At 38.0% G+C, this 16,432-nt stretch overlaps 1 protein-coding gene across 1 annotated transcript; it reads left to right on the forward strand.

Annotated features, from left to right (window-relative positions):
• The first annotated feature begins 9,099 nt into the window (after positions 1–9,099).
• Positions 9,100–12,708, forward strand: LOC145108225 (putative LRR receptor-like serine/threonine-protein kinase At1g74360). The gene is made up of 2 exons (XM_079045238.1): positions 9,100–9,275; positions 9,467–12,708. Exons 1-2 carry the CDS (start codon positions 9,227–9,229, stop codon positions 12,616–12,618), a joined length of 3,201 nt encoding a protein of 1,066 aa, XP_078901364.1. The 5' UTR covers positions 9,100–9,226; the 3' UTR covers positions 12,619–12,708.
• Positions 12,709–16,432: the final 3,724 nt, after the last annotated feature.

Raw genomic sequence — 16,432 nt, forward strand, 5'->3', positions numbered from 1 at the left:
GGTCATCTTAGTGCATTCTTATGACTAAGAAGAGGAGTCATGAATTGTTGAAATGGTTAGATCAGGAAGATGAGTCATACTTCGTTCCAAAACAATTCTTAGAGTCATACTCCAAGATTGTAACTTGAGTGACATATCTTAAAGAAAGGTTTAAAACACTTGTCAAATGTAAGAGTAAACGTGTCCTATTCTTGTACATTTGAAATTGGTAAGTTGTGATGTTTTGGATAAACAAAGACCAACTTAGGCCAATTGTGTGAAGTGTTTGTCTTGATAAAGAATCCGCACTATCCCTTGAATATTTGACAAGAGAGTCTTATATGTCAAGAGGAAAGTGGGAGTCTTAAAGGTCTTGAAAGTCTCAAGAACTAATAAAGAATAAAACCTGAGGTTCTTCACTAGCACACGACTTGAGGTTTATAACCTATCGTGTTGACATATTATGTGCCCATTCCAGTTAAAGTTGGCTTTGCATAGGAGTTCTGAAAGTTCTCAATTGGTGGCATAACAACTTGGAAGCAATGGCAGGCCCTGTACTGCCAGGTGGCAAAAAGTTAAGATTTCATAAGTTCGGTCCATATGTGTTTGGATTTGTCATTATCCTTGTCTTGTGACTATGGTTTTGATGATTCATATGGATAAGAACACATACACCATAAAATCTAAGGGTCATCAGGTTTCTCTCCGATTCATGAGAATGATGGTGAGGAAACACTTCCACCAAGTAGATTTGAAGCAGATGGCAAAAGGTCTAAACAATTGAGACTATGATTACGGCATCCCTTTTCATAGTTCTGAAATTGTTTAGACACACATGCATGCTATCTAAGGAAAGGTGTATGATTTTGATAAAGTCTTATCAAGGCAATCTCGTCTCAGAAATCTGAACTTTGGTAAGAAAGTCTGTAAAGTATTGACTTCTAGAAGTCCAGCTGATTTCTGACTACGTGTCAAAGCTAGTGGGATCATAAGTGTTATGCTAATAATCATCATGTTAGTGGGAGCATGATAATTGTTGTTAGTGTTGCAAGTTAGCAATGTTAATTATAGAAAACAAAAGTTTCAATTCGTGAGGCTGCATGGGTTGAAAGAGTTGTTTTGCTATAATTAAGGGAGAGGATATACTTCATTTCAATTCTAAAGGCTTAGATTGAGACCTTAAACATCTTTAGTCAAGAATATATATAGATATATATGAATTTCATGTTGGATTGGTTCAACTTAAGGAAATTCTATATATTGCGTTCTCAAAATTCGATTATGATTACGACATCCCTCTTCATAGTCAAATTTTGAAAACATGGCAAATAAAAATATTGTAGCAAAAGACTGGTATAGAATCATGTCTTTATGTGAAACATCATGAATCGTGTCCCATTTGCTTTGGGTACAGGATCGATTGCATGTGCTATAATATTTGTCCTTTCTAAATTTTTCTAACTTTGAAAATCAAACATTTGAATGAATATAACAGAAAACAACCCATGTCTCTGATACCACTGTTGGGTTTTAGTATACTACAACATCTTATGGTGCACATACAACCCTAAATACCTTGGATCTATGTTTTCTCTATTATAGATGCAAATACGAAGTTTCCAAGATATTACCCTATACTAGCATACAAATATCATATACTTGGGGTAATAAAATAGATAGAATACATACCTTTTTTTGATGTAACTTGTCTTCATGAAGCTTGAGTGCCTAGTGCCCCAAGTGTGACACCTCAAATGGTTCACACAACACCATGAACACTTGGAATAACCTTGAGAATAAGGATACTTTGGTTCTCTCTAGTGAAATCGGCCGTGCCCTTTTGTGTACACACACTAGTCCCATTTCACCAACCAAGGACATCTTTATATAGTGTGGAGATTAGGGTTAAACCCTAATACCCATGAACTTTCATTTCATATGATCCATGGGTTAAACACTCCATGGACTATCCATGAAAGCTTAGCCCAACCTAAATGAACTTGGCCCATCACACACATATATCTTAGAGTCCATATTTAACTAGTTCCTTTTGATCACTTAATTAATTATAAATTAATTCTTGATCAATACTAATTAAATAATATGATTATATATTAATATATTAGAACTTATAATATATTAATATAAATCACTAGTATCCTTTTTCCTCATCTTGTCTATCCAATTGTCCCGATGCCATGCAACCCAAATGGACCATGCCGGGTCGGGTCAAGTCTTACCAATTATAGTTATGGACTTAGACATTAATCCAACAGAATATACTGACGAGCCCTGGTTGCCACACAAAATCATGAACCAACCCTGGTGCCCTCTCCATAGATAGCCAGTTCTCCCCCACTTAGGGTTCGAACTACCACTTGCTGGCCCTCGCAGTTAATCGTGGCACCAAACCTGCTCAGCCGGTCCATACACACTATCATGCATACATTCCCCATGGGGATAAGGATCAGATCAATCAGATAAGGCACCCCAAAGATCTCTAATACACAACCCTGATATACTGCGGATGCAGAAATCCCGTGTTCATTGGCGATAGAAACCCGTAACGGACACTCTAACTCCCCGATAGGCATGTCAAACTCCCTACTGAAATATCGAGATACAAAGGACCGACTCACACTCGAGTCAAATAACACAAGAGCATGAAAAGAGTTCACTAAGAATGTACCTATTAGGAGTATATACATGGGCATAACATAAAACATAATCAATAGAAAAATAAATAGAAAAGCAAGGCCCCGAGCCCTCGACCTCCTCGACAGTGAGATGAAAAGCAAGGCCCCGAGCCCTTGGGGGCTCCGCCCTCCCCTGGCACCCATCGATGATCCTCAAAGTAGCTGGCACCGGGGCCTGCGCCGACATGGCGGTGAGCAATGGGCAGTTGACCTTCATATGGCCAACCTGATCACAGTGATAGCAAATCTTGGTACTCGTAACTGGGGCCGACTGGCGATAATCCCTCGCATAGTGCCCCTCATTTCCATATTTGAGGCATACACCGGCAGATCGACAAGACCCCTCATGAACCTTCCGTACATCCCACAAGTTCGGCCCCTCTGACCCCCAGATCTAGTATCAACGACCTTGAAGAGCTTCGGCGTAGGCCGTAACTGTGTCGGGGCTTGTCTCTAATCTCTCGTCTGGAGCTCCATCTCAATCTCTCACCGCCTGGCGGCCTCCTGCAATTCCAAAATGAATATATAACGTTGCGTGGATACAAACTGCTTGATGTCCGTCTTAAGTATGCTCAAGTAACGGGTCATCTGAACTTTCTTAAAAGCAGTAAACTCAGGACAAAACATGGCCCTCTCCGTAAACATCTTGGTGATCTTCGTCACCGACTCAGTCCCCTGTCTCAAATCCAAGTACTCCTGGGCCAACCTATTACGCTCCACCAGCAGAACATATCTAGAATGAAACATTTTCGAGAACTGCTCCCAAGTCATATCAACCCTCTTCTCAGAAGAATACGAGCTAGTAACAAGTCTCCACCAATCCTTCGCTCTGGAACGCAGAAGGCTCAGAGTGCACTTGACCTTCTGGTCAGCTGGGCAAGAGCAAGTGAAAAAACATCCCTCGATGTCAGACAAACACCTCATAACTATGATCGGATCCTGAACTCCATCAAATGTCGAAGTCCCGATATTGGAAGGCTCTGCCAACACTAATCCCAAGAGTAGCAGCAACTGCGGTGGCTACAACAGCAACAACCTCAGAAAGTGCAGCGTAACGCTCATCAAAGTACTCCACCATAACAGTCTTAATAGACCCAAACATCTCTGTTAACTACGCCCAGAAGAGGGAAACAACCTCCTCCTGCATGATCTCGCTAACCCGCTCCTCAGTCAAAGCTGGCCTATCCTGGCCACCAACTCCCGATCTTGATCTCGCAAATCGTCTCGTCATCACCATGCTGAAAATAAACCAGGGAGATAAAAAATAAAATGCATATCATACCAGGGGAACCAGCTCCCAACAAATCCGTAGGGGTTGTGACTTCCCTGCTACGCGTACGAGTCATGTGCTTCCGGTAGTACGAGCACACACTACCTTCCACACCTACTCGTATTTGTCTCAGAGGTTCATCACGACAACCCTAACAGTACACATTACCATACACATACACTCTATCCTCGCTTCCTAGAGGAAGGCAAAACATTATGAAACTGGCTGGCTGACCCCACATAATTCATCAATGAAACTTCCACCAACCTTACAGCACTCGTGTACGCTAATCATACATAACACTGGATCCTATAGACATTCGAATACCTGATTCTACCCTAAGTCCTTCATCAAAAAACAATAGGAAATAAGGATAAATCAAACATTATCAGGATATAGAATCTTAGTTATGTATAATTTTGATGTATACACTAAGCAACTATTGTAATGATGTCAATTTCATGTAAGGAAGAACCCTAGGCTATCAAGCATCATATAATCAGACAATTATATCATGCAATTCCTAAATATCCCTAGCCTATCACTAGTATGCTGTTTTAACATATCACAATATCAAATAACAATGTCATAATTTAGGGTCTACTTATTGGCTCCGACTGATCGTACACATCACACCCTCTTTGATTATTTTGAAAAACTATTTGAAAATCATTTTTAAAACCCTTTTCCTTAGTTTGAGATTGGATTCACACAAGTGTTCCTCCAATTCAATCAAATCAAGGCTCTGATACCAACTTGTAACATTCATAAAATCACAAGAAATTTAAACTTTTAAAAATCAATCCAATTTCATAAATTGTTTACAAATCATAATTTTCAAAACATTTTTCCAAACACCAGAGTCTCCCAAAATCATAAGTCATAAACAAGAGGATGTGTACGGTCACACCTTCGCCTTCCCGCGGTCATCCGAAGTACCTGAAACATAACCCAAAACTATAAGCAAATACTTAGTGAGTTCCCCCAAAGTACCACCACATAAACATAATAACAAACAACATGCATGCAGAGCCTTCAGCCTGACTGGAACGCCGCATCGGACTACAGACTATCTGGGACGCTCACAGAACCTTCAACATGACTGGCATGCCTCACCGGGCCTTCAGTCTATCTGGACCGTTCTCTGGGCCTTCAGCCTGACTAGTACGCCTCTCAGGCCTGCAGTCTATCTGGGCCGCCCTAGGTCTCTTGGCCTTCAGTCTACGCTGGTCCGCCTTAACCCAACCACACACAACATGTCGACATATATATAACAAATAAACATACATATAACCAGTCAATAGACAATCAGACAAATCTATAGATCACTAAGCATAACATCATCCTATATACCAAGATACCGATATAACAGATCACCACAACATGATAACATATTATCACATAACATGTTATCTAATCCAATAGACCGGCCTTGGTGCCTTCGACCCGCAAGTACAGTGATGAAAACTCACCTCATAAATTGGACAAAAGTTGATGAGGTCTCGACTCCGAATCTCAGCTCTAATCGTCACCTATCCAACGAATTGACCAGTCACGATCAAAATCCCAAAATACCCAAAATGCCCTAGGGTCACACTTGGTCAAAGTCAAAGTTAAACTGGTCAAATCAACTGAGTCAACCCAACCGATTCAACTCAGCCGAGTCACCACAGAGTGAGTACGATGGGCATACTCCAAAGGTAGGTTGGGCGTACTCGCATGTTGACCACCATCAAGGTGGTTGAACTCGTATGTAGGGCGTACTCCCAGAAGTCCAAAATCTCAATAAGTGCTTAATGGCTTAAGCACTCATGTCCATTTTTCGAATTCCATGGCTAAAATACCCTGAAGAGTCATAAAGTTTCCAACTTTATGACTTTTCATGTCCATTAAGTGCTTAACTCAACTTCTTAATCCATTAGGACCTTCTAAATGATGCATGGAGCAAAACCAACCATTTGGAAACCAAGTAGAAATCTCAGATGTTGCAAATCAAGTAGAAATCTCAGATCCAAAGTGTACCCAACTCAAGATCTTCTCACCACCTTCTTTTTTCTTCAAAACCAATCCAAAACTCACTTAAAGGATCAAAATTTGCTCTCTCTTGCTCTAGGGTTGCTTGAGGGTCGATATCACAGAAGGAGGCTAGATAAGAATGAAATGTGAGGCGTTAATGATGTTTAAATATGAGCCAAAACACCAAAATTAGGGCTTGCATGTTTTCCCACGTACGCCATGCGTACAAAGTGTACGCCCAGTGTACTAAGGTGCACCTTAGTACGCATAGCGTACATACGTACGCACAACGTACTCCGCAAGTCCCAATTTTACCAAAATGCCACTATGGGCCCTTTTGCACTTTTTCTTACACTTAGGGACCATAATGCAATATAAGTCAATTATAGGGTCAAATTTAGAAGTACCTCATCATCGGGATGTTATACAACTACTCTCTCTTGTGCATCTTCTAGAGGTATAAAGCTCCAACCGTGATGAATATTTCATTAAGATGTAGTTTAGTTTAAAGTTGGCACCTTTTTGTCCCAAATCTTGATCCGTGTGTGTATGGAGTACTCCAAGATGTTTGAGTTGTCCTTTCAGATGTTATAGGGTGTGTGTTAAGTCATATAAATATGATCTTGGACATTAGTTTCTTCCCATACATGATCTAGGTTGTCTTAATGGGTCAAGAGGCTAGGGTTTTTGGTGATAAGGTCTTATTAGCCATGTAAAACCATAACGTTGGAAACAATATGGTTTTGGTCTTAAGAATTAATTGCTTAATTTTAAGTTTTGGTCACCTGATGAGTACGTTGGGCGTACGTACGCGTACGCTCATCTTAATGCATGAGGTCCCTGATTTCAAGCTATGGTGAGTTGTACTTTGTGCTTCAGTGGGCCGTACGCGGGGCGTACACTGCAATGGGCTTTTTCTTGATTTTGGGCCACCTTTTGGACTCTAGGGTTTTGGGCTCTTGTTGAGCCATAAGTACTGCTGATATGGGTCATCGTTAGGCTTTGAGCCTTTATGGAATTGGGCCCATATTTGGTATTAAGTGTATTTTGGATTTGGGCTATTATTAGGCTTTAATTGCCATTGAGTTTGGGCCTCAGTTAATTAGGCCAATTAAGGGGAAGGGTAAAATAGTCTTTGACCCTAGGAGTCGAGATTAGTGAATTAAGCCCCAATTATGGTTTGTGACCCAGTTTATGATTATGGTTGTATTTGATTGGTTAGCGAGGGGATTCTCCGGTCCAGTAGCCCGAGCATCAGTTGGATTGTCAGTGGACCGAGGTGAGTTTGCTCACTATACTGTAGGACACTAGGGATTGTATGTGCTTGTAGTCTTTGTGACTCCTGATGTATGTGTTGTATGCTTGTTTTCCTGTTTGCTATATGTATGTGGGGTGAAATAGACCCGATACAGCCTTGTGTTGACATATGAGTTGTAATAGACTCGGGGTGAAATAGACCCGGAGGTGAAATAGACTCGATACAACCTTGTGCTGACATATGAGTTGAAATAGACTCGGGGGTGAAATAGACCCGGTACAGCCTTATGTTGACATATGAGTTGAAACAGACTTGGGGGTGAAATAGACCTTATACAACCTTGAGCTGACTTATATCTATGATATGCGGTATTTTGGGGAACTCACTAAGGTTTGTGGTTACGGTATATGTTTAAAAATCTTTTTAGGTACTTCTGGTTCGAGATTGAAGGGTCCGGCTTGATTGCAACACATCCACCATATTTCCGCACTTTATGATTTTGGGAATTGTACTATGATAAATATTTTTACTCTGATATACTTTTGAATGATTGAAATGATTAAATGGTGTTTATGGTTGAATTAAATGCGGAAATTTTACCTTATAAATTTTGGAACATTACAGGGGCCTTGTTATTGTGAGATTAGTTGACTTGGGGTTGAGCTTTGCTCTACATCATGCATTGCATATTTGTATATTGTTTTCCTTTTGATGTTCATTGATGTTTTCCTATCTATGTTGCTATAGCATCACACTTTTATCTTTTCCAACGTTTTCCCAAAACGAAAAATTTGATGTTTAATGGCCTTTTTTTTTATTGAAATATGTTTTTTTTTTGTCTAGCCCAATATTATTTACTAATCTTTCCATGTCTAATCATATTTTAACATGTGTTTATTAGAGCAAATGCTTAATAACATTCTGAAGATCAATGAGCTTGATGAATTTTTGAAGATTACTTTGATATTATTTTTGAAATAGTTATACAATTTACTTTTACCTCTTTTTTTAAACCGTGATGTCCTCATATAAGCATCTTAACACTATTTGTTTTTATTTGTTAAAAGAATTTGAAGTTTGAGATTTTTTCTGTAGTTATTAGTTAAGTATTTTTAAAAATGTTTCAAATTTTCTATTTCAAATGATTCATGCAATAGATGTTTCACAATTTGACGTTACAATTCATTGAAAGATGCACACCATGAATCTTCTAATCTATAAGAGATTGAAGTGGGTTAAATTGCGTGAAAATAATGTATTTACAAATATTGCTTTCAGTTAGCATATCCAAATTTTCTTGTGCTATAAAATATCTCAAACCTTTTTTTTTTTTTCTTTTTTTGTTAAATTAAAGTCGCAATTTGTAATGAAAATAAAAGTTTATAATCTTGGTCCTATTTCGCATAAGTTATCCTTCAAAATTAACAGCTTAACATCCCTTACAAAAGTCAGAATTTGACCTTCTAGCTCACTTATAATTATTGATCATTAAAATATCAACACTTACGTTTAATTAGTTTGAACTCAAACATCATCAACCAATATTTTCTTGTCGAAATTAAATATTAATTCTTTTGTTTGGAGTCCTAATAATGTGACAAATTTTAATTAGAACACATTAAACTGTTTTCTAATATACAAAGATTGATGTAAACGTACAATTATTCATATAACATAGGTAAACAAAAAATAAAACAGGATGTTTTCAGAAATTAAAGAACCAAAATGTATTACAATCCTACTATAATTGAAATTCGTATCTTTATTGATTATAAAAGATTCAAATTGCTAATAACTAAAACTTAACATATAAACCCCAAGTCATACCAAAAAAACATATTTTTCCATCTGCAGGCGGTCTCTATATTTCCGTTGAATCCTTCCATATTTCTTTACCATTTTTTTATATTTCATTTTCTTTTTAACCTTTTCTGATTCCTTTGAACCATGAATCACAAGAATCCATTGAACTACATTTCTTAAAGCAGAAAACTTAGTAGCAGAATCATGTCCACACAAAAGTTTGTACTCATCGTGTTCTTGATTTTAGTCTCAGGTAATTCTTGTTAGTTGTTATCCCTTCTAACTATTTCGACATTTATAAATGGAAGTTCATAAGTAAAAGCCAGAAAATACCCAGTTTTAAGTAACTCAAATGCTTTTAATTGTTTTTTAAACGAATTCGGTTTCTTGAGAAGGTTTTATGGATTGTTAACTTGCATTTAATGACTGAAACAATGATTTCAGGAAGAGAAGCCATTGGAGACTTATTGGACTTCGACAAGGAGGTACTTCTGGATTTGAGATCATTCCTAGAACAGGGAAATAAAGTTAATCAACGTGATTACAACCAATGGGACCCACAAGCGTCTTCCCCATGCACATGGCCGGGAATTTCATGCTCCGGCAACCGAGTCGTCGGGATAAACCTCTCCAACAACAATATCGCCGGGAAGATTTTCAAGAACTTCTCGGCGTTGACGGAGCTTGCCTACCTCGACTTATCAACCAACAACATCGGCGGCAGCATTCCGGTGGATTTGGGTAACTGTAAAAGCCTCAAAGTATTGAACTTGTCACACAACATGATTGATAGTGAGCTTAATTTGACTGGATTTGGTAGTCTGGAAGTTCTTGACTTATCTGTCAACAGACTCTCGGGTGATATTTTCATGAGTTTTCCGATGATTTGCAGCAGTCTGGTGGTTGCTAATCTCTCGGCAAATAATTTCTCCGGTGAAATTGGAAACTCAATTGATGGGTGCCCAAAGCTGGAGTACGTCGATCTGAGTGCAAATTCTTTGACCGGAAACCTGTCGTTTGGATTCCACAGGTTCAAGGGGTTTGCAGTGTGCGAAAACCGGTTAAATAACGACCTCCAGAACTGGATTTTCGCAGACAACTGCAGTTTACAGGCGTTGGACCTGTCGGAAAACGCATTCACCGGAGAAATCCCGACGACCATTTCAAATTGCATGAATTTAACAATCTTGAACTTGTGGGGAAACTACTTTTCTGGGAAAATTCCAGGAGAGCTTGCAGTAATTCCAAATCTTCAACAGCTTTACTTAGGCAACAACACCCTCATCGGCGAGATTCCGGCGACTTTACTCGGTTTGCAGAACCTGGAGTTCTTGGACTTAAGCAGGAACAATTTTGGAGGCGATATACAAGAGATATTTGGCCGGTTGACTCAAGTAAAAACCTTGCTCCTCCATTCAAACAACTACACCGGCGGGTTAATGTCATCTGGAATACTCCGGCTACAAAATCTTTCAAACCTAGATTTGAGTTACAACAATTTGTCCGGCGAGTTACCGGTCGAAGTCTCTCAAATGGAAAGTTTGAAGTTCATCTTTCTTGCAAACAACCAATTCTCCGGCAGCATACCTTCAGAATATGGAAACATGCAAGGACTTCAAGCTCTCGATCTTTCTAATAATCATTTAACCGGATCAATCCCATCAAGTTTTGGACAATTGACGTCCCTTTTATGGTTGATGATCGCAAACAATTCTTTAACGGGTGAAATACCACCGGAATTAGGGAATTGTAGGAGTTTGTTGTGGCTAAATCTTCAAAACAACCAATTTTCCGGTCATTTTTCACCGGCGTTAACCAACATGGGCAAGAACGCGACACCAACTTTCCTAGTAAACAGACAAGACACTCTCATTGCAGACTCAGGAGAATGCTCGACACTCAGAAGATGGATTCCGGCGGATTACCAGCCATTCAGTTTTGTATATACGCTTCTTAACATGAAGAAATGTAAGAATTTGTGGGATAAGTTGCTCAAAGGATACGGGATTTTTCCGGTTTGTCTCCCTGAAACGAACGTTCGAGTAGAAACAATATCCGGATATATTCAACTCAGTGGGAATCATTTATCTGGGCAAATACCTTCAAGTATCGGGAAGATGCGTGACTACAGCATGGTGCACTTCGGGGGTAACCAATTTTCCGGCACACTTCCGGCGGAGATCGGCGATATGGCCCTCGTTGTGTTCAATATTTCTCAGAACGAATTCTCAGGCCGAGTTCCGATGGAGCTTGGCAACCTCAAGTGTTTGAGGAATCTTGATTTATCATATAACAATTTCTCAGGGACGTTTCCGACGAACTTGAACAATCTGACAGATTTGAGCTGCTTTAATGTCTCCTACAATCCGTATATCTCCGGTTACATTCCAGACACAGGACAACTTGCCACTTTTGAGATATGGTCGTTCCTCGGTAATCCATTGTTACGCCTGCCTTCTTTCATAAAAAATTCAACAAACAGCTCATCTTCTACCAGTGGGAGATCAATAGCGCCAAAATGGGGAGCGGTTTTGATTTTCGTCTTTCTTTTACTTGCCTTCTTTGTGTGTGGTGTTATGACAATCATAATCTGCATGGCCACCAAGTCCACCATGGAACCACCACAGTTTCTTCTGCCGGAAATAAAGCCACGAAATGGCTATGATGACTCTTCACCATGGTTATCAGATGGGGTGAAGGTAATCCGTTTGGACAAAACCGCGTTCACGCATGCAGACATTTTGAAGGCCACAGGAAACTTTTCGAATGATAGAATCATTGGAAGAGGTGGTTTTGGGACGGTTTACCATGGTGTTTTGCCGGATGGGAGGGTAGTTGCAGTGAAGAAGAAGCTAAGAGAAGGCATAGAGGGGGAAAAAGAGTTTAAAGCCGAAATGGAAGTATTAACAGGAAACGGGTTCGGGTGGCCCCACCCGAACCTCGTTACACTATATGGATGGTGTTTGGATGGATCTGAAAAGTTATTGGTTTACGAGTACATGGAGGGTGGTACATTAGAAGATGTGATTCACGATCGAATTGGGTTCCCATGGAGGCGGCGAATCAATATTGCCATTGATGTTGCACACGCACTTGTGTTCTTACACCATGAGTGTCATCCTCCGATTGTTCATCGAGATGTAAAAGCTAGCAATGTGTTACTAGACAAGAAGGGGACGGCTCGTGTGACGGATTTTGGGTTGGCTAGGGTGGTTGATGGTGGTGGTAGTCATGTTAGCACGATGGTGGCCGGGACAATTGGGTATGTAGCACCGGAGTACGGCCAAACATGGCAAGCCACAACAAAAGGTGATGTCTATAGCTACGGTGTATTGGTGATGGAGTTGGCGACAGGGAGGAGGGCGGTGGAAGGAGGAGGAGAGTCTTTGGTAGAGTGGTCGAAAAGGGTGATGGGGCGTTGGTCCTTGATTCCGGTGTCACTTATGGTGTCCGGACTAGCCGAAGGGGCGGCGGAAATGCGTGAATTGTTGCGATTGGGAGTTAGGTGCACTGTGGATGCACCTCAATCCCGACCTGATATGAAGGAGGTGCTAGAAACATTGGTTCGAATTTCGGCTAGGTCAAAAGGATTTTAAATATGTGAATGTAAATGTAGAAATATGTATGTTGTATTTAAATGTTAAACGTATCAATTAATCTTACTAAAACTCCATTTTAATAACTATTTATTAGACCATTTCAATCCAACATTGTTTCTTTTACACCACAATAATGTAAAAAAAGAAAAATAAAGCAAATAGTATTTCATCATGGCACATCATTATTGTTTAAATCATTTTCTATACCAAAAAATTATATTCCCTAATATATATAGGGGTATTCGTTTGGGTGGATCAGTTTGATCCGATCCAATCAAGTAAATCCAAATGAATTTTGGTTGTCAATACATGGAGCCGAATAGTCCAAACTAATTTCATATCCGATCCGATCCAACCAAATTACTGTTCGGTTGAATCGGTTTTTACAATTCGGTTTTTAAGAGGCAAGACATTTTAAATAATGTATAACTTAAATATTAGTTAACTATTTAAAAGTAACTAAATAAAACTTTTTAGCTATGAATTATAATTTATAAACAACTATTAATAAAATTAGTTATAGTTTAATATTTCATTGAGAAAAAACTTTTGATAAGAAGTACGTATTAAAATACTATCTTGGTTGAAAGTTTCTAATAATTAAAAAATAATTTAGTAAATTTATAAATGATTAAAGATATATAGTAAAAATAAATAATAAGTTGTTGTTCGGTTTTTTTGGACTATTCGGTTCTTATTTTATAAACCAAAATCAATCCGACATCAAAAAATAATAATTCGGTTTAGCTTAAAATCAATCCAAAAATCCGAATAAAACCAAATAGTCTAATCCAAATTGTCTGATTGGACAATTCGGTTTTAACCAAATAGTGAACAGCCATATATATATATATATATATATATATATATATATATATATATATATATATATATATATATATATATATATATATATATATATATATATATATATATATATATATTCTTGGATTCTAAAAAGAACACCCTCAACTTGTTAATTTTTACATGTTTATTTACAATGTTTTTATGCAAAAGCTTTATAAAATTTGTCATTACAAAAATATAATCAAATTAATTATTTGTATATTATTAATTCGAATTAGATGTTATTTAATTAAAATGGCATTTGTTAAATTATAAACTATATTTATAAAATATTTAAAATATTAAATAAAGTCAAAACATTAAGATAAGTTTTATATTAATTAATATCAATTCAACACATAACATAATATTATAATAAATAATTATTATGTTTAGGATGTACATACTCTTGGACTAAGGTGTCTAAACTCATAAATAAATTGATAAAAACTTGCAAATAGAAGGAAAGTCTTTTTGGGTTGTCTTCATAATCAGAAATAGCTAGAAATGATATTAGGAGAGAGAAAAAAAATATTTTTTTAATATATTGTGTGATTAATATATTAATTGGAGATCGATAATTGATATATTAATTTGTTATGTGATTAATAAATTAACATGAGATCAATAGTTAAGTAATTGATTTGTTAATTTATACGGTTAATAAATTAATAAGAAATCAATTATAATTAATTAATTATTAATCAGAATTAATCATGAATTAATTTGGGATTAATTGCATTAATTAAAGGTGCAAGGGATGAATTGTAATTGTTCAGTAGTTGAACAAAAGAAGCAATTCTAGAACCCTTCATGGCATGGATGGTTTTGGAGGCTCTTCTACTGTTTCTGGAAGCCTCTTGGATGTAGATAAGGAAATGATTTGAATTATGATTAAATTTATTATTTAATTAATTCATATCTGCCTTTCCCTGCAAGTTACCTAAACTATAAATAGGACCCCAAGGCCATCATTTCATTGATACCTTTACCTGTAAGTATAGGAACGAAATTTCTTCATCTCTCCTCTCTTTCCTCATCATTTTAGGGTCTCTAGGGTTTAGGTGTGAGCCATTAGAGACATCATATTTTTGGTGCTTGTTTTCCAAGGCTTTCAAGAAGGAATTTTGTTTGGTTATTTACTATAATAATCAAGAGGTATGTAAACCTAAGTCTATACTTATTTTCGATTACTATAGAGTTTCTTTAGGGTTCTTGATGTTTATAGTTTATTGCTATCAACAGAGAAAACATAGATCCAAATAGGTTGCATGTGAACTTAAGAGTTGAGTATTTTTCAGCCTCATGCATATATTTATAACCTATAAAACTCATCAGTTGTAAGAGCCATAGTTTTCTAGTTGATTGTGCATAATAGTTGTAACACTCAAAAAATCATAAAAATTTAAAACTTGTCAAACACAATCATTAAGCATCATTGTTTACAAAAGACTATTGTTTCAAAAGTAAAAGTAATGTTAGAATGTCCCAAAAGTCAATATCATGAAAAATAGGAGGATGTGCATGGTCAGGCCTTCGCTTTCCCACGATCCTCTGAAGTACCTGAAACAATAAACTAAAACTGTAAGCCAAATCTTAGTGAGTTCCCCCAAAGTACCAACACACTACAAAACTAACAAAGCATGCAAATATGAGCCTTCAGCCTGACTAGACCGCCTCGCAGGGCCTACAACCTATCTGGACCGCTCTACGAGCCTTCGGTATGACCGGACCACTTCGCAGGGCCTATAGCCTATCCGGGCCTTCAGCATGACTGGACCGCCTCGCAGGGCCTACAACCTATCCGGACTGCCCCGGGTGTCTTGACCTTCAGCACAAAGCAGGACCGCCTCAACCCAACCACAATATGTCCACATATGTAACAGATAAAAATAAACACAGAACCAACAAATACAGATAATCATGCAGATCTACAAATCAGCCATATACTAACATAGTACTATCCTATAACTAGGATACATAACCTAGTGGGTCGACATTGGTGCCTTCGACCCATAGGTACAATGAGAAAAGCTCACCTCTCAATCTGAAATGATCGCTGAACAGGACACAACTCCGAATACTAGCTCTACCGGTCACCTCTCCAACAAATAGTAACCAATTCTCAAATACAACTCAAAATACCCAAAATACCCCTATGTCAAACTTGGCCAAAGTCAATGTCCACTACAGCAGGTCGCCACGTTGTGGCCACCAAATGAAAAAACAGTCGAGTCCCAGCCCAACCACAACGCCGCAGAGACCTTGGTTACGTCGTCTGCATTGGGCTCCCCGACAACTGAATGTATTAAGTCGATTTCCTTGATCTTAAGGGCTCCGAATGCCACACCTGGTCCATTCTAATTTCCAAGTGGATAAAGTTTCCAACTTTATCCCTCTAGACTATTTAAGGGATAGAGATCCCATTTTTAGACCTCAAAAAGGGCAAGAACAAAACTTGGCTTAACCCATTAAGCACTTTCTCTTGAAGACTACAAGATCCCTTAATACATAATGTTTCTAGCATCAAATAACAACATAAAAATCCTTACTTTCTAGACATGCATGTCCAATGCATGTCTTGGACTCTATTAGGTGTAAATGAAGGGTTTTGACCAAATCTTCCATGCATGATGGTAAAACTCAATGCTAATCCAGATACAAAGCATCTAAGGTCCAAAATGACATGGAGATTCATAAATTTTGCAACTTTATGGGATTTCACCACCCAAAAGTCAAGGACATGAAGTTTAAGGCATAAAAACCTAGATCTATGTACCATAAAATAAAAAGTTAGGAACTTGGGGACTTACAAGAGTCCAGAAGATGCACAATGAGATGGTGAGAAGAGTTGCTTGCTGAATCCAAGCCTAGAAGTCAACTCCTTCTTCTTAAATTCCGAAAAATCAACACAAAAAGCTTAGACAACAAAAAAGGAGGCTTGGGTTTGCTTAGAGGCTGAGAG

Source organism: Lactuca virosa, chromosome 4, assembly GCF_052849685.1.
Source record: "Lactuca virosa cultivar CGN04683 chromosome 4, Lactuca_virosa_CGN04683_v6, whole genome shotgun sequence".
In the NCBI taxonomy this organism is placed as follows: domain Eukaryota; kingdom Viridiplantae; phylum Streptophyta; class Magnoliopsida; order Asterales; family Asteraceae; genus Lactuca; species Lactuca virosa.

Excerpts from the sequence above, each read along its gene's own strand:
- LOC145108225 (XM_079045238.1), top strand. The coding sequence starts at position 9,227 with ATGTCCACACAAAAGTTTGTACTCATCGTGTTCTTGATTTTAGTCTCA. Across the intron at positions 9,276-9,466 it reads GTTCTTGATTTTAGTCTCAG|GAAGAGAAGCCATTGGAGAC; the intron begins GTAATTCTTGTT and ends CAATGATTTCAG.